This window comes from Hemicordylus capensis, chromosome 1 (genome assembly GCF_027244095.1).
Source record: "Hemicordylus capensis ecotype Gifberg chromosome 1, rHemCap1.1.pri, whole genome shotgun sequence".
In the NCBI taxonomy this organism is placed as follows: domain Eukaryota; kingdom Metazoa; phylum Chordata; class Lepidosauria; order Squamata; family Cordylidae; genus Hemicordylus; species Hemicordylus capensis.
In genome coordinates, this window is record NC_069657.1 from 74,616,990 (window position 1) to 74,641,127 (window position 24,138).

General features: G+C 42.6%; 1 protein-coding gene across 3 annotated transcripts in view; it reads left to right on the top strand.

The window, feature by feature from the left end:
* Positions 1 to 24,138, top strand: part of STARD9 (StAR related lipid transfer domain containing 9) — a 184,857-nt gene that overhangs the window by 155,261 nt on the left and 5,458 nt on the right. For 2 of the 3 annotated variants that reach the window (XM_053285880.1, XM_053285881.1), the window contains 7 exons: positions 1,879 to 2,063; positions 11,275 to 11,417; positions 16,831 to 16,939; positions 18,696 to 18,868; positions 22,983 to 23,047; positions 23,260 to 23,468; positions 23,920 to 23,999. In XM_053285880.1, coding sequence (XP_053141855.1) covers positions 1,879 to 2,063; positions 11,275 to 11,417; positions 16,831 to 16,939; positions 18,696 to 18,868; positions 22,983 to 23,047; positions 23,260 to 23,468; positions 23,920 to 23,999 — 964 coding nt within the window. The remainder of the gene's footprint in view (positions 1 to 1,878; positions 2,064 to 11,274; positions 11,418 to 16,830; positions 16,940 to 18,695; positions 18,869 to 22,982; positions 23,048 to 23,259; positions 23,469 to 23,919; positions 24,000 to 24,138) is intronic. The other variant, XR_008313825.1, reaches the window with a different exon arrangement.

Here is a 24,138-nt window from a genome sequence, read left to right on the forward strand (position 1 = left end):
AATGCTGTGCTCTCTTGGGGAATAATGAGAGCCGTGTTGGAACAGTGATGATACTGTGCTTAGTAGGCATGGAGGCACCCTATTGCCACAACCAGTGACTGCATGCTTTTGAGTGGAATGAATCAATGTGGATGCAACTTACTTAGAATGATGGTGTATGTAGGCCACCATCGTCAGATTTTACACACAGAGTCACGGTCCATATCACATGCCATGATCTGCCACACCAAATTCCTCTCCTCATACCCTCTCCTTACCCACTGACAATATCACTGTCTACCCTGTTGAACAGGCTCAAAGGCTTGATTTTATCTTTGAGTCCTCTCTTTTATTCCCCATATCCAGTCTGTCTCCAAATCATTTCACTTCTTCCTCTGCAATATTTCAAAAATTCAGCCTTTGCTCTCTGCCACTGAACAGAAACTTTAGTTCATGCTCCAGTCCAAGGGCTCCCAATATTGAATCCCCAGATATTGTTGGACAACAGTTCCCATTATCCCCAGTCACAGTGGCTTTCAGACCTTCCTCTGTTGTTCCTCTTTTGTCAGTTTCTTGATTGTGAGCCCTTCAGGATAGGGACCTCTTTGTTGTAAAATGTCATGTATATGGATGGTGCTACATATAAATAATAATGTGTCTGTATAGGCCTTTCCATAGTTGATCTTTGAGTCCTCTCTACAGACATACCATAGTCTCATGTTGTCCTCCTTCCCAGCCCTTGTGGCCGCCTCCTCCCTTGTTGTGGGAGGATTTTAAGAATGTTTCCTCTCTAGATTTACATTATTGCTCTCATGTACTCTAGCCATCTTTTTTTGGGGGGCGGGGGGCTAATGTATTTTATGGATAAGGTTGATATAGTAATCTCTTGATCCCTTTTCATGGTTCACACTGCACACTTTAATGCATAGGGGGTGTATTTGAACACAGAATATTACTTAAGAAATATGTTCTCCCCCCCCCCAAAGCTAAGCATACAGTTTTGGGAAGAGGATGAACAGGAACAGAGGGGGTTGGGGGGGACAAAAACACAAGAACTATGGGGCACAGCAATGCAAGGGCACTTTGCAATGAACATTCAATGAACTATGGGGCACAGCAATGAAAGAAATGCAGTGAATACTGGACTGGACATAGCTCTGGTTTAACAATAACAAATAGCTATATTAAGCATATTTAACATGCTCACACTTAGACTTTACAGCATACATGTTTCACCAAGGCGCTTTCCAGATTGCATGCTACATCCATGGTAGTTTACTTTGGATTGGCTAGATCATATTGAAACCGTAAATAAAGGGTGTTGCGCATAGCTACCAGCAGGGGGTGCAGTCTTTTCTAGCTTGCGTAAAACTCCTACAATGGGGAAATACAGCTTTGCTTTGCTTTTTTTTTTTGCAATGTTGTAGCACTGTAACACAAAGATAAAACCTGAAAGAAGGCATCAGAAATGTGAATGGCACTTGGCTGACAGCTCAGGGACTGCAATGTTGAAGCACAGGCAGTATGGAAGCACATTTAACGGACACATAGTGACACTGTTGTAATGTGTAATCTGGAAAGCACCCAAATGAAGACTTTTGAAAAAATTCAAAGGAACAAAAAAGAGAATTACAGATGAGAGCAAGGAGAAAGACATTTTAGAGTTAGTTGGCAGCATCCAGACTAAATTAGACATGACTAAGTTCCATTGAAATTAATGGGACAAGTTCCTCATGGCTAACAATGAGTTCAGTGGTGCTTACCCACTCTGGATGTTGACAAGTATCCCCATTCTTGTTTCTTCATAATTGCCAGAAAGCAGTTCTCATTGTAACTTTTACTGTCCTTAAAAGACAAGATGTCATAAACTTGCTGAGTTAGTTTCCCCATTTTCTTTAGAGTTCAAGAACCAAAAATGAGGATCCAGCATCCTTCAGAGATTGAGCTGCTGCTTCGAGATTATCAGAGGGCACGAGAGGAGACCAAAACTGAAATTGCACGAGCCAGGGACAAGCTTCGGGAAAGAGCTGAACAAGAAAAAAGACGTATTCGAGAACAAATACTCTGTCAGCTACAAAAGGCAAGTTTTGTTTTTAATTATTGAAGATGGTTTGCAGATTTGTATTTAATTTAGAGCTGCATCTTATGACCGGGACATGGTCTTCCAGTCCCCAATACATCATTGCTGAAATTGTCAGTCTTGGTGCAGACAGCATTTTATGTGGTGATACTTATCTAGGCGATGACATTAGAATAAATTTGGTGCCTATCTGTTGTACCCCAGAATTCAAATCTTGTTGTTTGCTTCTGTTATGTTGAGTTTTTAAGAAGGAATTAACTTGCCTGTGAGCTTCTCAAAGGCATCTAGTGGGTTACAGTGGGAAACAAGATGCTGGTCTAGATGGGCCTTGGGCCTGATCTAGCAGGACTGTTCTTATATACTTCAAGTGGTTTCTCCCTTTCTGTGTTGGTCACAACTGAAAATTGGATATCAAGCATAGTGAATGTGCTAACAAGGTCATGTACATATATATATTCTTTACACAGTGAGCCCGCGATGGAGCCTCATTAATTCCTTTTTGGCCAGATGTGCGACCTTACTCAGCAGAACAACCAGTTCTTCTTATTTTCAGCAGAAGCTGATCATGCAGAGTGCTGATTGGCTGATCTTTGTGACAATCACAGATCCACCTCCCTCCCTTTTTTCCAACTGACTGTGCGGAATACCGATGAGCTATTCCTCATGTTAAAGCCACTTCCCGCTACCCCTGCCCTGAGCAATGTTTCAATTTAAAAAACCCCCCACAGAGACTGGCTTTGAAAAAGGCACTAAATAAATGTTTAACTGAATAAAAATGCCAAGCACTTGATTTTTTTTTTTTTTAAATCTAAGAGTCTTCCCAAAGCATTTCAGAGGAAAGGTAGAAATCAGTGTTTGGAGCCTGGTACTTATGTCATTTTTTTTCTAAATGCAAGGGAATGAAAAAATGCACTGGCTTCTATAAGTAGACACGTTTCTATCGTAAAATATCTTAACCAATTATCAGTAGATTATGCTTTTATGCAGGTCATGATTCTTTAAGCAGACTAAGGGAGTAAGGTTGCCATCTCTCCCGGATTTCTGGGTATTTACCAGATTTTAAACATGTTCCCCGGTGCCCGGTTAGCCAACTAGTTTGCCTGCATTCCCAGCTTTTTTTGTTTTGTTTTTTAAAGCTAAGCTCTAGCCCTTGTAGAAGAAGAGTTAAGGAGTGAGACAAGGGGTCACTATTCTGTTCAACCACTAGACTTAGAGAAAGGCAGGTGACCCACAAGAGGCTGGCTAGGAGGAGTTTAACTCCCCTGCTAACTGGGCAGAGAGGAACCTTTTTAACATGGTGATTTGCCTTATTTAGCAGGGGGAGAGTAACTGGCCCTATCCACGCCCAGCACAGGACCTCCCGTGACTGTTGCTGGTGTCTAGCTTACATTTCTTTTTAGACTGTGAACCCTTTGGGGACAGGGATCCATCTGATTGATTGATTGATTGATTGTTTCTCTATGTAAACTGCTTTGGAAACCTTTGGTGAAAAGCTGTATAGAAATATTTGTCGTTGTTGTTGGTTCACTAGTAATTCCCGTGAGGAATGTTGCCTTTGTTATTTGTCAGCAGGTGTTTTTTTTTTGGTCAGTAGGGGATCTCTATAGGGCAGTTGAAAGGCAGTGATTTTGATGTAAATCATTGCCTACCTGTGTATTGTAATGTTTAAGGTTTTTAGCTTTATAGTGCAATCAATCCTGTGCATTCCTACTTAGAAGTAAGTACCATTGGTTTCATTTCTCCCAAGTAAGTATGTAAAGGATTGCAGCCTTAACTGAAAAGCTCAGTGTATTTTTTGTTCTATTGCTGCTATTAATATCTCAAACTTAGTTAAGAGTGCGTGTGTGCATGTGTGTGCGTGTGTGTGTGTGTGAGAAGAGAGAGAGAGAGAGAGAGAGCCTATTGTTGGTAGATATGCAGGGCAAATACAAGTCAACTAGACAGTGTATTAGTTAATTTGCGTAATATACAAATTATTTGCAAGCCAGTTTGCATAACATGAGAGTCTGAATACGGCAACCCTAGAAGGGCGTTCCACACACCCATAGATAAGGGGTGTGAGTGATAGATAAGTACCATCCCCTCCCCTACCATTGTGAGAACAAAGGTCTGTGGTGGATGGTGGGAGGGCTCAGCATTTACCCACTCCTCTGTGGATTCTGGATACATACAAGTAACTGTTCCACAAGCCAAATATAGATTTTGAAGTTTTGTTTATGCTTGCCAAGTGATAAGACACATAAATAACAGTTTCTCATGAGTACATTCCCATTAGTTTCCTATTTTCAACAAATGTGTGAGATTTTAGGTGGCTAGCCTGGTTTGGACTCTTATCCAAGCCCTGTTCACACAGCCAGCGTGGTGTAGTGGTTAGAGTGCTGGACTAGGACCAGGGAGACTTGAGTTCAAATCCCCACTCAGCCATGATACTAGCTGGGTGACTCTGGGCCAGTCACTTCTCTCTCAGCCTAACCTACTTCACAGAGTTGTTGTGAGGAGAAACTTCAGTATGTAGTACACTGCTCTGGGCTCCTTGGAGGAAGAGCAGGATATAAAAGTTAAAATAAAATAAAATAAAATAAAATAAATATTTTCAGCACTTGTAAAATGAGTGCACACAGTACAGAGCTATAGTAATTCACTGGTTATGCACAGGGACAGCTCCTGTCTGTGCCATGCATATGAGGGGCCTATACCCAGGTTCATTTTAAAACAGAAAGCAGGTACCATCATTCACACACAAACATGTATGAGTGTCCTGACATCTGTACACTCCTACAATAGAATCTCTGAATAGGGCTTCAGACTTTCCCAATCTTGTCCACCAATGGGTGGACAGGTCAGCATGCAGTGGAGAGGAGCCTGAGCTGTTGTGGGTCCATGCCTTTTATGTGCTCCTTTTTTGTTCTTAATTTTCTGGGACTTCCTATTCAACATAGCCCTCTCTTCCTCTTTTCCCAAAAGAAGTATTTTGAGCAGGGTGGATAAAAAAGATGATTTAAAAAAATAAAACAAATCACATTTTTATATAAAATGATTTTTAATTTTAAAAATGTAAACAATACACAAAATTTTCCATTTCAGTAATATAATGGTTAAAATTAAATCTCATCACAAACATACTATGCCTGTATTTACAGTCTTTTAACAACGAATTATTCTCACAACATTGCCTACCAATCAAACATGGACAATTTAACCTCTTGAAAATGATTCTCGTCTGCCTGGTACTGCCCAATAACTTCTAGCTCTTGCTTCTAGAAATGTTTGGGCTTTTAGTTTCTGCAGACTAAAGTCGTAGGTGCAAAGAAACAGACTGGATAGTAGGATTGTGGTGGAGCTGAGCAAAGGATGAGGAGCAGAGAGACAGTACAGGAAAGGCGGAGGAATTGAAAGAATCATTAAAACAACTTAAGAGCTTTAAGGACAGTCTAGGCAACTCAGGGCTCAGGAGACTTCTGCAATTGCAAATGTAAAATGTTTAAGATTAATTCGTTTAATTAAATATGTGATTTTTGTTTGTGTGTGAGAGTTACTTCTATTATTCCTAACGTGCTTCTGCTGCAACCTCTGTAGCATGGTAGAGGTGTCCATTATATTAAAAAAACAGGTAATAGACACTATTTCCTAAATTCGTAAAAATCCAGTTATCTAAAAAATTACACCAAGTATAACCTCCTAGATGTTGTCTTTATATTGACTGCCCCTAGATGTTGTGCATGTTCTACTGAGTTGTAAATTAAATTAACATGCTTTTAATGTTAGTCTTGCTGGTCTTGGAAAAAAAGTTTGTATTTCTCTCCTAAAGAAGACATCAAGCAAGGGAACACAGCAAGGGAATTAATTAATTAATCAATCAATCAATCAAACAAACAAACAAGCCAAGAAAACAAGAGGGGAAGGAGAAGCTAAGTCTGTTAGGACTGGCAATTTTATAGTGTTTGATTTCTGACTGGCTGGAAGTGTTTGTGTCTCTGACAGAGGAGTAGCCTGAATGAGGGATTCATTCCAGATGAGTGCCTCATCTGATGAGAGGGGTGGCATTCCTGAGGAGAGACAGTTTGACTGCTGGTCTTGAATACATGGCTCAGACAAGAGGAACTTTGCTAACAGGAGTTTGCAAACAGATCACAAAGGAGTTTTGTAGTTTGTTTGTTTGTTTAACATATTTCTGTACCACCCAAAACTCACATCTCTGGGCAGTTTACAACAAGAAAACAAACAAAAAGTTAAAACATTAGTAAAAGTTAAAACATTACAACAATTTAAATTTTAAAACAACATTTTAAAACAATGTTAAAACTGTTAAAACAATATTTAATTAAAAGCCTGGGTGGATAGGTGCATCTTTAAAGACCTTTTAACAGTTGTCAGAGATGGGGAGGCTCTTATTTCAGCAGGGTGTGCATTCCAAAGCATTGGGGCAGCAACGGAGAAGGCCCATCCCTAAGTAGCTACCAGACGAGCCAGTGGCAACTGCAGACGGACCTCTACTGATGATCTCATTGGGCGGTGGGGTTCATAACGAAGCAGACATTCTCTTAAATACCCAGGGCCCAAGCTGTTTAGGGCTTTATAGGTTATAATGAGTACCTTGTATTTTGAAATACAAGAAACTTATTGGCAACCAGTGTAGATCTTTCAATACAGGAGTAATATGGTCTCTCATGGACCCAGAGACCAACCTGGCTGCCGCATTCTGAACCAGCTGTAGTTTCCGGACTACACACAAGGGCAGCCCCACATACAGTGCATTGCAGTAATCTAGTTTAGAGGTTACCAGCATAGGTACCAATAATCTGAGGTCGTTTATCTCAAGAAACGGACGCAGCTGGCGTATCAGCCAAAGCTGATAGAAGGCACTTCTGCCTCAACCTGGGATACCAGGGAGAGGCTTGGATCCAGAAACACCCCCAGACTGCATACCTGTTCCTTCTGGGGAAGCGTGACCCCATCCAGAACAGGAAGATCAAACTCATCTCCTGAGTTTCGACCCCACACAATGAGTACCTCTGTCTTATCTGGATTCAGTCTCAGTTTGTTTTCCCTCATCCAGCCCATTACCACCTCCAGGCAGGCATTTACGAAGGTTATGCCCTTTCCCGATGATGTTGACATGGATAAGTAGATTTAGTATCATCAGCATACTGAGAACACCCTGCACCAAATCCCCTGATGATCTTTCCCAGGGTTTCATGTAGATGATAAACAACATCGGAGACAATACGGAGCCCTGAGGGACATTATACTGAAGTTCAGTTTTTGAAGAACAGTCCCCGAGGGACACCATCTGGAATCTGCCGGAGAGGTAAGAGTGGAACCAATGCATAGCAGTGCCTCCCACCCCCAATCCCCTCAGATGGTTTAGAAAGATATTATGGTCAATAGTATCAAAAGCTGCCGAGAGGTCCAAAAGGACCAACGTTGATAGAATTCACCTGCTCCACCACGGAGTAACCCACTGGGAGAATAATAGCAGCCTCCTTAAGACGATCCTTTTGGCTCTCTCAGTGGCTTCCGATACCATCGGCCATGCTATCCTTCTGGATTGCTTGAGGGAAATAGAATTGGGTGGCACTGTTTTACAGAGGTTCTGTTTCTATCTCTCTGATAGATTCCACATGGTGTCATTTGGAGACTGCTGCTCTGCAAAGCTAGAATTAAAGTATGGAGTTCCACAAGGCTCCATACTGTCTCCAATGCTCTTTAACACCTACATGAAAGCAGTGGGAGAAATAATCAGGAGATTTGGTACAGAGTGTTGTTATCAATAGGCTGATGACACCCAGATATATTTCTCCTTATCAACTTCATCAGGAAATGGCGTAACATCCCTCAATGCCTGCCTTCCAGGGGGCAATAACAGGCTGGATGAGGGATAGATGAGGCTGGATGAGGGAGAACAGAATGATGGGGAATGGACTGGGGCAGAAGGGAGTGGAGAAGCAGCGGAGAGAGGAAGTGGCGGAGCTCGGCTGGGCAAAGACAAACTAGTGGCGCAGACAAACTAACTGGGGCAGAAGGTGGAGGAGAGCAGGGAAGACTGAGGCAGAAGGAGGGGAGGGCAGGGGAGACTGGGACAGAAGGTGAGGGGAGGGCAGGGGAGACTGGGACAGAAAGTTGAGAACTAACTGGGCCTGAAGTGTGGGGGGGAAACTAACTGGGGCAGAAGGTTGGGGAGAGAACAAACTGGGACTGAAGGTGGGGGGAGTGTACTGCCACACAGATGCTCTGTGTGGGATCAGCTAGTATACTCTAAATAGCCAATACAACTAATTATGAAGGTAGAATGCCAGCAGGGGAATGCCAGCAGGGAATGCCTCCCAGTGTATTGCACAGAGTGTCACATGTATGCTTATATACCTGAGGGGAAGATGTTGTGGGTGTGCGCTCAGTGCAAAGAGCTCTTGGCTCTCAGGGAACAAGTTAGTTCCCTTGAAGCCAAGGTAGCTTCACAATGCCTCTCAATACCAGTTGCAGGGAGCAACATCAGGAGAGAGGACATGCACATACCTTTTGCCCGTGGGCTCCCCAGAGGCATCTGGTGGGCCACTGTGTGAAACAGGATGCTGGACTAGATGAGCCTTGTGCCTGATCTAGCAGAACTGCTGTTATGTTCTTATGGCTGACCAGAGGCATATCTAGGGAAAATAGTGCCTAGGACAAACACTGAAATTGCGCCCCCTGTCTGACACCTATCTTTTAGATTACTTTACCATAATATCAGCTGAAAAATACAAGTCAAGCTCGTTAATCTTTTAATATTTCAAAAACTATTTAGCAGTGGACGTAGCCAGACCAAAAAATGCTGGAAAACTACAAATTTCAGTATGCTGGGGCTCATGAAATACCCAAATACTATGTGGAAGTGTACTTGGAAAACTAAACAGAAGTGCCTGTCTAATTCTCTACTATGCATTGTAGCATCACAATTACATAAGTTTTAAAAATCAATGGAGAATTTGACTTTTCCCAGATACTCTGGAAAATAATTAAAGGATATGCAGAGTAAACTGTGTCACTGCTTGGAATATATTCTAGTCTTTCAGAAAGACAGTTAAAATGAGAGAAAGAGAGCAAGAAACTCCCGGTGGGCATTAATACCAAGGATTTCACACTGATTCAAAGACAAACTCACCATTAATAGCCATATTATTAAGACATCACATTTAACTCACTTATCACAAGAAGCAAAGTAAGAGCAAATGAATACAATCCTAGCTCATAAGCTTCAGCTCAGTATTCACAAGCCCTGATTCCCTGTACATAGTGCCAATCTGAATATGTGTACAGTGTCTTATATTATATATATATTTTAAAAAATTACCTGTAGCCCCTTCAGGGGGCTTCCTAAAAGCTGTGGGGGTGTGTGTCTGCAAAGGTCCCCCCCCCACTGGCCTCTAGGGCCTCACAGGGACCATGTGAGCATGTGCAGTGGCCATTTTTAAAAATAATCTTTTTTTAAAAAATGGCTGCTGAAAACAAAATGGCCACTGTGCATGCTCAGATGGCCTCTGCAAGGCCTGGCATGGCTGAGGGCCTCACAGAGGCCATTTGACCATGTGTGGTGGCCATTTTGTTTTCAGCAGCCATTTAAAAGGGCTTAAGACAAATTCATGATGGACAGGGCTACCAATGGCTACTAGTCTGGTGGCTGTGGGCCATCTCCAGCCTCAGAGACATGATGCCTTTCAATGCCAGTTGCAGGGGAGCAACAGCAGGAGAGAGGGCATGCTCATACCTCTTACCTGTGGGCTCCCCAGAGGCATCTGCTGGGTCACTGTGTAGAATTGAATGCTGGACTTGATGGGCCTTGTGCCTGATCCAGCAAGGCTGTTATGTTCTTATGTAGTGATCAAATCTGCACCATTTCAGAACTATGTGAAGAATTACCACATGGGAAATTGATTTAAATCAATTATTTAAATCATCTTTTTCTCTTGGTGATTTAAATCAGGTGATTTAAATGAATCTCCCCTGCATTTGAGCTTATGCAAAATTCAAGCGATGTCTCTCAAGGGATAATGGCTGACCTCACTAATGACTCTACAACCCTCAAGGACATATTCAGGGTTGTTCAAGGGCACTTCTGCGGGAAGGAAAGATCAGAACAAGTTGTCCTTCCTTGACCGTGCCGCAAGTCTCTGGAATACTAAATGTTGCAGAGGCACTTTGTGCACAGCACTGCCACACTGTAAGGGCAGCAGCCGCTGTACCTTCCCTTTTCTTCTTTTTCAGTCTCACTCAAGTCAGCCTGATGGTATCTCTTTGTGTCTGTCTCTCAATGTGTGGATTTTTGCTAAAGACATCTCTGTCAGCATCACTGTTTCTTTGTCCTTGTGGGTTTTTTGATACTGTCTGCTCTTTCTCTTTTGACCTTCCCCTTTGAAGTTTTATGCCTGCTTATTTACTGTATTTATTTACTTTATTTACTATTATTTATTTATGGAGGATATAAATGCAATAATAAATTTACTTACTTATTTTTATTTATCTTTAAATTTATATATTGCCTTTCATTAAAACAATCCCAAGGTGGTTCACATAGAAAAATTAAAACAAGGCTATAAAAATACACAATTAAAATATTGAGCTAAAATATAAAAACATGAATCTGACTAAAATGATTTAAAATACAAGCATAAAATAACCATACAAAATACAATATACAAAGAAGCAGCAGTAGAGACAATTGTATAAAAGCCTGGGTGAAAAGCCAAGATTTATCATGCTTTCTAAAACCTGTGATGGAGACTGAGGAGCAAATAGCCACTGGGAGAGCATTCCAGAGTCTGGGGGCAGCAACAGAGAAGGCCCTGTCCTGAGTGCATGACAGCCGAGCCTCCCTCATTGTCGGCACCTGGAGCAGAGCCCCCTCCGATGACCTCATCAGGCGGGAAGCAACCCTTGGGAGCAGGCGGTCCCTCAGGTATCCAGGGCCCAAACAATTAAATGAGACCAAACACTGCCATTGTATTAGCCACTGGCTTACCAGAGCCACTCGTGGCATATGTCAAAATGTTTTAACTCCATCATAATACATTACAAATGCCTGTTAAGAGACATCGTCTCCCATTACCCCATATTAATTCCAGGCTGATGAAACAAAGTGACCACAGATTGAAAATAAAGCACCTTACATGATTGTGTGAATCTACTCTAAAATGTCATGTTTTTCTAGCAATTTCTTAATACTGACCATTCATTACAGGAAGAAACTAAGCTGAAGACCCTTGTAAGCACAAGCACTTTGTGTACAGAATCCACCCTCAGTCTATCTTCAGGACCGACATCTGGATACAACAGCAGTAATACAGCTACTTACACTCCGAGTGTCCTTGGCAAACAAGGAAGTCAGGTAAAAAAACCTTCCTCTCATGTCAGAAAAACACAATAATTAGGGAAAACTTCATGCGGCAATAATATGATGCTTAGCAGTAGCTTCTCAAGATCAAAATGCAAGGGTGGATTTGTTTCCAGAGAACCTGTTTTCAGGGAGTCAAACCAAACCTAAAAATCAGACTCCCCCCCCCCCCACTGAACCAGAAGTGAACCTTAACCCAAGGGCACCCGTTAGGATAAATAACACCCCCCTACTCCTCATGTTTTTTTGCTCTCTGGCTCACTTGTATGCTCAACAAAAAGCAAGTCACCAAGCACAGGTAGGTGACCTGGGCAACCTCTCAGCTTGCCCATCCCTAATGTCAGCCCTGCCAGAACTCAAAATCTTGTTGGTTGCCTTGAACGTAAGCCGGCACCAAACCCCCAGCACAAAATTTTTCAAATTTTTCCATTTTTCAAAAAAGCTAAGCTCTAGCCCTTGTAGAATTGGAGTTATGGAGGAAAATGTGTGGTCATTATTTTTCAAGTGTTTGGATTCTTTGATGTATAATAACTTTCCCTCAATGAATCCCTATGAGGATTCATTCAGGACACCTTCATTTCTTCTATTCATTTTGACTGTCTTTTTGACAGTGCCAGCTGTCAACTGCCATGTGCCAACTACACCCCACTCCCACCCGCAAGGCAGTGGGGTACTACTCAGTTTATGTTCTAGGATTTTTTTCAAGTGTTTAGACTCTTTGATGTCTAATAACCTTTCCTCATAATGAATCCCTATGAGGATTCATTACATTACATTCATTACATTAGAGTCTAAACCCCTCAAAAATTCCTAAAATATAGTGGCTTGTGGCTTGCGGGGTAGTTGGAACATGGAATGCCACTAATTCCCCACCCCACCCCCACCTGCAAAGCAGTGGAGTAAAAATGAACAGAAAAAATGAAGGTGTGTAATGAAGACAATAAAGAATCTAAACACTTCAAAAATACCTCAAAAATAAACTGAGTACCCCAGTGTATGTGTATGTGTTTGTGTGTGTGTGTGTGTGTGTGTTGGGGGGCGGGGTGTAGTTGACACATAGCAGTTGACAGTTGGCACTGTCCAATGATAGTCAAAATAAACAGAAGAAACGAAGATGTATAATGAATCCTTATAGGGATTCATTATGAGGAAAAGTTAGATTCCAAAGAATCTAAACATTTCAATATTCCTAAGCCAATAGGGATGGAGCAGCTCTAATCTCAACAGGGACTTTTACACACAGCAGAATTTGTAAGTAAAAGTTTACTTACAGGCAGGGGCGTAGCTAGCCCACCGGCGGCCCGTGTGCGGCTGCGGCGGGCGCCCCAATAGCCCCACCCCCTGTGTCTGATGTCAGACGCAGGGGGTAGCCACGCCCCCACATCTGCCGTCAGACGTGGGGGCGTGGTCTGGCTCCCGAACGGAGCCTCAAGGCTCCGTTCGGGATCGCTGCAGCAATTCGGGATCGCATGGCCCCTTCGGCAGTTAGACGAAGCCTGGTGCTGCATTTGCAGCGCAGCCCAGGAACAGCTCTTCCCTGCAATGAAGAGCCGCTCCGCAAATGCAGCACCAGTCTTAGCTCCTGAAGGGGCTGCGTGGCCCCTGCTCGGGAGCTAAACTACCGCCCCCGTGTCTGCCGTCAGACGCGGGGGGGGTGTCGGGGCCGCTCTCGTGGCTCCTGATTGGCCACCGGCCTGGGTTCTTTGAACCCGTTGGCTCAGTGGTGGCTCCGCCCCAGGCTTTACTGTGAACTCGAAGTTGTCCCAAAAAACTGATGCAAATAGTGGATTTTTTTACCCCGGATATAAATTGGGCTGCGCTCTAACGTGCAGTAAAAAACCTGAATTGTGTGTGAAGTGCTTCCTGATAACTTGCAGGGACTTTGAGGTGGATCTGGCCAGTATGTGAACGCACCCTCTCCATTCCAGAGGAGATGCAAGTTAAAGGGCTTCAAAAACCCCATGTGAAAAACTTCCAGGAAGTGCATTCCACAGCCTTGGGGCAACTACAGAGAAGGCTCGCCTTTGAGTCATCACCAGATGAGCCCTGAAGATCTTAAGGCAGCGGGGTTCATAACCAAGGAGGTTTATTCTCTTCAATGTGCTGAAAAAGGACGGGTCACTCAGAGCAGTCCTGGATCACAAGTTTCTCAACAAATTAGTCAGGCACAAAAAATTCAAGATGGAGACTCTCAGATCAATTGTGGAATCCCTCCATCACCTCACCTCCATAGATCTGACAGAGGCCTACCGCCACATTCTAATTCACCTGAACAGTCAGACATTCCTCTGCTTCAAATATGCAGGCAGGCACTACCAATACAAAGCCTTACCTTTCAGTCTATCCTCATGACTCCAAGTCACCAGAATCTTTGCCTATCTAGACAATCTGCTCCTCAGGGCACTGGATCTACCTGCAGCCCAGTCAAACCTGAGCCTTTTGCTCCAACATTTGTCCACCCACGGGTTCCTAGTCAATTAAAGAGCCAACTTTCTCCCTCTCAGAGACTACAACATCTGGGGGTAATAATAGACACCACCCTGGATGGGTTAATCCTGCCCCAGGAACACATTCAAAAGATCCTAGCCACAATTCATTTGATCTTGCAAAGCAACAGGGTACCGTTTCTAACTATAGCTCGCCTATTGGAGTCTATGGTTACAACCCTGGAGGTTGGGCCAGGTTCCTCCTGCGCCCAACTCCAGTGGTTTTTACTCCTTTATCACAAAGCAACAGCACTAAATAATCAAATGAGAGTCTTAGTAACCCTCAATCTCTGTCAATCCCTGAATTGGTGCACAACTCTGAACTGTCTTGCCCAAAGAAAACTACCCAGAATCATCATAATAACCAATGCCATTATGCCTCTGGGGATGGGGCGCCCATAACTCCAGCATTTGACCCAGGGGAAATGGTCCCCCCAGGAAAGGGACCACAGCATCAGTTGATTAGTGCTGAGAGCCATCCGCCTGGCATTGATAGCTTTTTAATACCTGTTGAGAGGCAAACATGTCCTGGTCCACATGGACAACATCACAGCAAAAGCCTGTATCACACTCCAAGGAGGAACCAGGTCATTCTCCCTACACAAAGAAACAACACTTATCCTCCAGTGGGTGGAAACACTGTAAGCACACCACATGAGTTGAATCCTAAACACCAAAGTAGATTGGCTCAGCCAGACAGAAATTCACCTAATAGAATGGAGCTCAACCATGAGTTATTCAGTCTACTCACTTCAGATGCCCACAAGTCTACCTTTTCCTGTCACCCAACAACACCAGATTCTCAAGATCCTTTGCCCACTTCCCATGCAAGGGAACGGAAGTGGTAGATGCCCTGTTGACACCATGGCCACAGGAATTGCTGTATGCCTTTCCTCCTGTGCCTCTTATCAGGAGATTCCTTCGCAAAGTCCAACTGTCAGAGATCATCCTAGTGGTTCCATACTGGCTGAGGAGACGCTGGTTTCCAGAGATCCTCCATCTCACCATAACACGCCCATGGTTCCTGCTGGTCTCAACAGACCTCCTACAACAAGGACCCATCCTTCACCACGATCCAGTCTGATTAAAATTAGCCACCTGGAAACTAAAAGGAACTTCTTGAAACAGCATGGATATTCTAACAAGGCTTGGAACACAATATTAGCTTCCACAAAAGCTTCCAGAAATAGAACATATCAGTACACCTGCCAGGCATTTCTGCATTGGTAAATTAGGCACCACAAACATAGGGAAGTGTGTGACCTCAAGGACCTCCTTTGATTTCCTACAGGAGGGTTTGGACAAGGATTTGAAAGTGAACACATTAAAACAACAAGCATCGGCCCTTTCAGAATTTTTGGCCTCTAATACCTGTCAGCAACACAATAAACAATCTCATCTCAAATATTGCCTCATAGAAGCTTTGCTGCTTTCACCCCCTACTGTTCACCGTTTCCCAACATGGAATCGTCACACAATACTCCGGGTCCTACAAGGTCCCCCATTCAAGCCCATCCCCCATCTGCCTTCACAAGACATTACAAAATGGACACTCAAAGCTCTGCTGGAGCTGCATTTGGGAGAAGAGTGCTTCAGCAGATACTCTCAGGCTAGTGCTGCAGCAGTAATCCCGGATGCTCCCACCCAGGCTCATCAGCTGTGGCATGTCCTATGGGATGTCTTCTTTCAGCTGCAGGGAAAGGAGCTTTGGTTACTTACCATTAAGGTATCTTCCTGATGCTGGATATGAGGGCATCTCGGCCCACCTACTTGGGCTGTCAGGGTCTACTGTGGGGACTGTCTTCCTCCCCGCCCTCTACTTCCTGTTCTTTAAAATTGTTCTCCAAGTTGCTATTCTCTGTTATCTCGACTTCATTGTTCAGAAGTGGGTGGGGTTATCTTTCCCAGGCCTATTTTAGCTTTCTAAGTTAAGTTGCATAGTCCTACCTCTGGAGCAGCAGAGGAAGTATAACCTAAGAGATGTTCTCATGTCCAGCAGCAGGAAGAAGCCTCCATGGTAAGTAACCAGTGCTCCTTTTTGCTGACCATCTCAGGCATAAACAGGCCTGGGGTCTGTGCTGGGAAAGGATTTTAGACCCGCTCACAGGTTGTTGTCTAGCAACAAGGTCTCAGTGAAGAGGATTCTTAAATTAGGCTGGACGCTTGTGTTTCCATTTAAGAAGGAAACATTTTCTCTCTCAAGTGAAATGGTTATCATATTCTTTTTATATAATGGTATTGCAAGGAGAAGAGTTCTACATCACTTTGTCTGAAATGTATCTAAATTGGTCCAGAACTGGCTCAGAATATCTGAATGTGTCACCAAACCACTTTTTACAGTTGCAGTCCAACTTAGAACGGAATTGGAGAATTAACAGACGCTAATTAGCTTGAACTGGAATAGAACTCAAAATTGTAGTGGTTCAACTCCCTGTTAGTTTTTGTGTAATCTTAGTTTTGTGCACATAGCTTCCCCAAAAAATCCAACTAGGGGATGTGGCAGTAGTTGAGTGGTGGGGCATCTGCCTTGCATGCAGAAGGTCCTTATTTCAGTTCTTGACCTCTCCAGGTAGGTCTGGAAGAAACTCATGTCTGGAATCTTGGGGAAGCACTGCTAGCCAGTACTGAGCTAGATGAACCCTTGAGTCTGACTCAGTATAGAGGAGCTTCCTATTTTCCTATATGACATTCAGGTAGTAGCATGACCCATGGGTCTTATAATTTTAAATGTGCTGAAAGTAATATGTTCAATTGAGATATAATGAATGTGAGGTACTTGTAGAAAAAGAAAGCATGTGTGGTTTGAAACTTCAGTATATTTAGGCCACAAAGGGAAACATACAAAACGGTATAATGCTGTCTTGATAATGAAGGAAATTGCCTACTTCCACATAATATACACATTTATTTATTTCTACCAGACTTTTCCTGAAGATGCAGAACGTTCAAGAGGAGATGCAAGAGGCCGTACAGCTATCAGAAATAATCACCTTTATATACTTGAGCAACTGCAAAAGGGTTCTATTAGTGGTGAGGGTTGAATAAATCTGTTTATGATGAGTTCTACATGAAACATGTGCAGGATGGGTCATCTGTTTAAAAAAGGAGAACAGCAAAAATATCCATGGAGTTAAAAAAAAGTCTTTCATGGGACAGCCAGCAGTTTGATTAAGGGCAGAGGTAGGCATAAATGGCTATTGTGCTGAAGCAGAATGAGTGCCATTTCACATGTTCCACAAAGATACAGATCCCTGTTTTCACAGCATGTTGACCATGCCTTTCCTGTAACCCTTCAGTGGAAGACACATCTTTCCTGCATGCTTGAACGCACTCATCTCTCCTTCCAACATTACAGAAAAGATGTCTGTGACACATTGTGGAAATCCATCAAGGACTAGAACCAACTGAGAGGGTGAAATGATATATTGTGTCTGTACAAAGCACCGAAATAGAAGCGCACAGTTAGTGGCCTCCACTATTGCAGGTTTCCCCTGTAAATACCAGGTACTAATGATGGTGACTTCCCCTCAGCTCAATCAGACTGAGTAAGCAATTATGACCAACATTGGAGAGGAAAGAGAACTGTCTGCTGAGAGGATTTCTTGGCTTGTAAATCTTTGCACATGCATTTATTTCCAGGATATCTGTATGCTCACAATGATATTTGTGATGTATGTAGGAACCAGGGAAGGCAGTATATTGCCAATTGTGGATAATTCATTCAGCACCAAAGCTTCAAACTCTGAGGTTTACTTTTCCTATTTTCCCTCTGCACAAGGAAGCAATTAAAACACCATAAAACAAATATATATAAATCGTTCCTCCAGCAGAGCAAGAGAGGCTTTGAAATCCTACCTGGTTACAGGACTCTTCCTTAGCTAGAGCATGATCTGATTAGCCACCCATGCAACTGACCACCCTCTGCCATAATTTGGCTGCACATGGGCAATATATGCCCTTGGAGCATACTTGACTTTTTCAAACTTAGAACTTAAAACAGGCGTGCTCAACTTTGGCCCTCCTGCAAGAAAGGCCTACAACTCCCATAATCCCTGTCTATTGGCTGCTGGGGATTATGGGGAGTTGTAGTCCAAAAACAGCTGGGGTGTGTGTGCTTAAATAGAGCAGGTCTGACTTACAAGGACAGTTTATGGCTCTGGACCAAAGGGTTGGATGCCGAGTGGCTATTCTGCACACAGAAGGCACTTCCATTTGTTCAAGAGGAGGGTTTTTCCTTCCTTCCCCCTAGCCCTCTGTGCCCCCACCCCCACACCATCCTATTCCAGAAGGTCCTCCACAGGGAGGTTCTCTGTGCTTGTGCAAGCATCCTGCCACTCTTGCTGCTTACGATCCAACGCAATTTTTCAGTAAATTAGAGCCCCATCTTTAAAAGCTCTTGTCAATCAACCATCGTTTCATCAAGCGGAAGAGGCTAATCAGTTTCTCAGAATGCAGTAATGATGGCTTCTGAGTGCCTAATATAGTGATTGTAGATGACATGGGTGCAAATCAGCACATTAATTTGTAATATTCTCAAATTTTAAATTAAGAGCAGAGGAAGTAGTTTAGGACAAAAGGACCCTCCTCCTCAGACTACATCTGGGCAGTACAAGCTGGGAAAATATGTTGGTTTCAAGTGTTGGTGGCATCACTACCAGCTACAGGCTATTCTTGGTGGTAGGACACTGTACTAATTGGAGTACTGATCTAAAAGACCTACTCAGATCAAATCCAGCATCCAAGACTTGGCGTGGTATAAACTCTTTATTTGTCTCATCTGTTTCAGAGGCCTTTCCTATGACCTCTTCGTCTATGGAGAGGAGCAACATCCAGCCAACACTTCCTTCCAGCCATAATTATTGTCATAGTCTAATTGTTTCACCCAGCACCTTTTCAGTCTCTCAAGTGAAAGGCTATGAGGATTTGTCCAAACATGTCTTGGCTAGCGCTACTGCAGAGGTGAGTAGGTGAGCTTGGTGATGGTTCTGCTGAATATTTGCTAGAGGAGATGACAGATGAAATAATTCTAAAAAATAAATATGGTAGGTCAGCAGGTCACTACAAGGGAAGGGAATTAAGAAATTTAATCACTGTTTCCCCTTCCAGCAGGCCTACCACCTCTTTGACATTGAAGAGCAGTGGCAACAACCCACAGAACCTCATCTTATTATTATGTATTTTTAAAATTATTTAACATATTTGTATACTGCCCACAATGCAAGTCTCTGGGTAGTTTAAAATAAAACAATAAGAACAACAAATAAAAAGGTTAAAACATTACAACAATTTAAAATTTAAAACATCAAAACTATTAAAAATCAAACAATTAAAACAGTATCTAATTAAAAGCCTGGGTGAACAAATGTGTCTTGACTGCCTTTTAAAAAGTTATAAGAGATGGGGAGGCTCTTATTTCAGCAGGAAGTGTGTTCCAAAGCCTCGGGGCAGCAATGGAGAAGGCCCATCCCTGAGTAGCCGCCAGATGAGACTGTGGCAACTGCAGACAAACTTCTCATGATCTCAATGGGCGGTGGGGTTCATAGTGAAGAAGACATTCTCTTAAATACCCAGGGCCCAAGCTGTTTAGGACTTTATAGGTTATAACCCAAACTTTGTATTTTGCCCAGAAACTTATCAACAACCAGTGTAGATCTTTTAAGATAGGAGTGATATGGTCTCTCTGAGATGACCCAGAGACCAACCTGGCTGCCGCATTCTGGACTAACTGCAGTTTCAGGACTATGTACATAGAGTGCATTGCAGTAGTCAAGTCTGGAGGTGACCAGTGGATGTACTGCAGTTCTGAGGTAATGTATCTCAAGAAATTGATGCAGCTGGCGCATATCAGCTGAAGCTGATAAAAGGCAACTCTGGCCATTGCCTCAACCTGGGACACCAGGGAGAGGTTTGTGTCCAGAAGCACCCACAGATTGCGTACCTATTCCTTCTGTGTGACCCCATCCAGAACTGGCAGATCAAAATAATCTCCTGAGCATACTGATAACACCCTGCACCAAATCTCCTGGTGATCTCTCCGAGCAGTTTCATGTAGTTGTTAAACAACATCGGAGACAATACGGAGCCCTGAGGGACATTATACTGAAGTTCAGTTTTTGAAGAACAGTCCCCGAGGGACACCATCTGGAATCTGCCGGAGAGGTAAGAGTGGAACCAATGCATAGCAGTGCCTCCCACCCCCAATCCCCTCAGATGGTTTAGAAAGATATTATGGTCAATAGTATCAAAAGCTGCCGAGAGGTCCAAAAGGACCAACGTTGATAGAATTCACCTGCTCCACCACGGAGTAACCCACTGGGAGAATAATAGCAGCCTCCTTAAGACGATCCTTTTGGCTCTCTCAGTGGCTTCCGATACCATCGGCCATGCTATCCTTCTGGATTGCTTGAGGGAAATAGAATTGGGTGGCACTGTTTTACAGAGGTTCTGTTTCTATCTCTCTGATAGATTCCACATGGTGTCATTTGGAGACTGCTGCTCTGCAAAGCTAGAATTAAAGTATGGAGTTCCACAAGGCTCCATACTGTCTCCAATGCTCTTTAACACCTACATGAAAGCAGTGGGAGAAATAATCAGGAGATTTGGTACAGAGTGTTGTTATCAATAGGCTGATGACACCCAGATATATTTCTCCTTATCAACTTCATCAGGAAATGGCGTAACATCCCTCAATGCCTGCCTTCCAGAGGGCAATAACGGGCTGGATGAGGGATAAGAAGCTGAAGTTGAATCCAAATATGGTGGAGGTACTGATGGGGGTCAGGAGGGGGGCAGAGAGATGATTCAGATCCAACTATTATAGATGGGGTTACACTCCCCCTGAAAGATCAGGTATGTAGCTTGGGAGTGCTCCTGAATGTAAAAACTCACTCTGGCTTCTCAGACTGAGGCAGTGACCAGGAGTGCTTTTTGTCAGCTTCAGATGATATGTCAGCTATGTCCATTTCTGGAGGTAAGCGAGCCTAAAACAGTGGTGTATATGCAGTAGGGAAATGCTTGACTAACAAGCAGAAGGTTGCCAGTTCAAATTCGCACTGGTATGTTTCTTAGACTATGGGAAACATCTATATTGGGCAGCAGCGATATAGGAAGATGCTGAAAGGCATCATCTCATACTGCACGGGAAGAGGCAATGGAGAGACGTAAGTTTTGGGTGGTATAAAAATGTTTTAATAAATAAATAATAAATAAAATAAATAAAATGGTAAACCCCTCCTGTATTCTACCAAAGAAAACCACAGGACTCTGTAGGCACAGGGAGTTGAAATCGACTTGACGGCTCACTTTACCTTATGCAAGTAACCTCTAGGCTTGACTACTGTAATGCGCGCTCTGCATGGGGCTACTTTTGTACATAGTCCAGAAACTACAATTGGTACAGAATGCAGCAGCCAGTCTGGTCTCTGGGATAACACAAAGGGTCCACATAACACCGATTTTGAAAGAATTGGACTGGCTGCCAATATGTTTCGGAATGAAATACAGTGTTGTTTATTACCTATAAAGCCCTTTAACAGCTTGAGCCCAGGATACTTAAGACAGCGTCTTCTTTGTCATGAATCCTGCTGCCTATTAAGATCATCTAGAGAGGTTCTGTTACGGTTGTCTCTAGCTCATCTGGTGGTGGCTGGGCCTTCTTTGTGCCTGCCCCGAGACTTTGGAATATGCGCCCTGTTGAAAGAAGAGCATTTCCTTCTCAGTTTGCTTTTAGGAACACTCTCAAGATGCAGCTTTTCCCCCAGGCTTTTAAGTGAAAACTGTAAACTGTTCAATGTGTTTTTATCTTGTGAGAGTTTTTATTTGTTATATCATATTTAACTGTGTTTATACTGGCTTTACATTTGTTGTGTTTTTAACTTTGTACACTGCCTAGAGATCCACATACTAGGCAGTACAGAAATGCGATACATAAATAAAATGGCTGTTCCTTCTCTGTGCAGCTGTACATTGTTCTTCTCAAATGAGGGAACTAAGACCCAAAATTTGATAGTACAACTGGCCACATAATCCATACTAATCTCACTGATGGTTTTTAATCTGAAGTGGAAAATGTTTTCCTATACAACAAAAGCAGTGTATACTTCTGCAAAGGAGCTGCACTTTGCTTTGTTCAAACCTTAACATCATGTGTATGTTGCAGGACAGGGTCTGTTATACTGAAACTGCTCCTTCTGCATGATTTATGACCAATATTGCATCCAGTCTTTTGACCCGCTACTGCATTTTTGATCTAGAGGGTGGTAAACAACAACATTCTTATGATGTCATTAAAGGTGTGTCAGTTTTGCTCCAAAAGAACCACAGTTTATGATGCCCTATTAACTTGATAAGTAACACTTGTTTACTATACAAGACTTTCAAAAATAGCAAAAGTGAGACCAAGCCAAATATTATATTATTATTTCTTGTTTACACGGTCAGACAGGTGTTATTGACTGGTTTGTTTTATCCAGACATCGAGTCCTTCCCAAGAACCTGGGATGACTGAATTTTATTATCAATGTTATTGCTGTTGTTATGGATATCGTCGCAGAATATAGGCTGTTCCCAGTAAAGTTGCTTTTTTTAATTGGCCGATGGTGATTGCTGTAGCCCCTATGGTGTTGAGGTGCTCTTTATTATTATTATTTTTATTATTATTATTATTAATTAGTATTATTTATTCAATTTCTATAGTGCCCTTCAAAAATGGCTCAGGGCAGTTTACACAGAGAAATAATAAATAATTAAGATGGCTCCCTGTCCCCAAAGGGCTCACAATCTAAAAAGAAACTAAGGTAGACACCAGCAACAGTCACTGGAGGTACTGTGCTGGGGGTGGATAGGGCCAGTTACTCTCCCCTTGCTAAACAAAGAGCATCACCACATTAAAAGGTGCCTCTTTGCCAAATTAGCAGGGGTTAAGCCAGTAGAGACTTGTGGAACATCCAGAAGAGAACATTAAACAGTCCCTTATCAGACTAAAATGTCAAATCATTCAATTTAGACAAATCTGAATTAAATCTAAGGGCTTTAATAACTTTCTTAACTACAACTTTCTTTAATTACTTTAAAGGTTATGGCAGTGTGTTCAAATGATTTGAGGAATCTTTACAACGGCCAGGCAACAGCTGGTTGGAAGTAAGTTTGCCAGATGTTTATTCAGGAATATTTACTGTATAGTTCCTTTTATTTTATTCTTAGTGCAAATCTATTTGGCAGGATCCAGATTAATTTGGTTATGATTAAGCACCATTGAAATCATTACTAATTTAAGCCATGTTAAGGTAGAGTTTTGACTACCTTAGACTAGATCCCTGTTCATTCTCTTTTGTTTTGTCTTTCTCATTCAGATACCAATGTGTGGAAAGGGATGTATTAGTTTATTATAAAGCCTTCTCATCATCTGCAACTAAGCATGGGTTCCTGGGAGCAGGAGTGATCAACAAGCCACTTCCCACTGTATTGTGTATGCTGAAGGACCCTAGTAAAAGGCATCTGTATGACAAAACCATTACGCTAGCTCAAGTGCATAAGAAAATAACCAGCAGTATAGAGTTGGGTGAGTATGTTTGGGCGCAGAATGATAGAAGTAAGTTCATAGCTGACACTAAGGTGAGCAGCTTTCTTAATGTTGCTTAGTTTTTTCTAGACTGGTTGGAAAACCAAACAGGGAACCTATGTTAGTAAAACATTCCCCATCATAATCAGTAAGATGATTTGAATCCACAAAATGAACTACAAATTTATATGAACTTCCCTGAGTATGTACCTGATAGCCATCTAGGATTGTTACATGAATGGCACTACAGGCTGAAAGTCTTCCTACTGGGCTAAATTGCAAAGAAAAGAGGAAGCAAACCGAAGCACAAGGATGCTCCACAGGCCGTTCCCTCCTTCCCACTCTGTTATGCAGCTTTATTTATCCTTTTTTAAAAGAAACCAACAAATCTATAGCGTTTTGTGAATCGAGGCAAAATGGCCTTAATAATTTCTATTTGATTTAATTACAGTATATGTGGTGAGTGATGTTTCTCTGTGTTACCAAAAACAACCAAGGGATTTCTGCTGCATCTGTGTAGAAGCTAAAGAGGTAAATATCTGTGCTCTCAAAACAGCTTCAGTTAGTATACAGAAATAAAACCAAACTACTTCAGTGATTGGGCAGTTCCTCGGCATCTATTAAAATTGCTATAGTCATAAGATGTTTACACCATGCTACTCCTTGGATG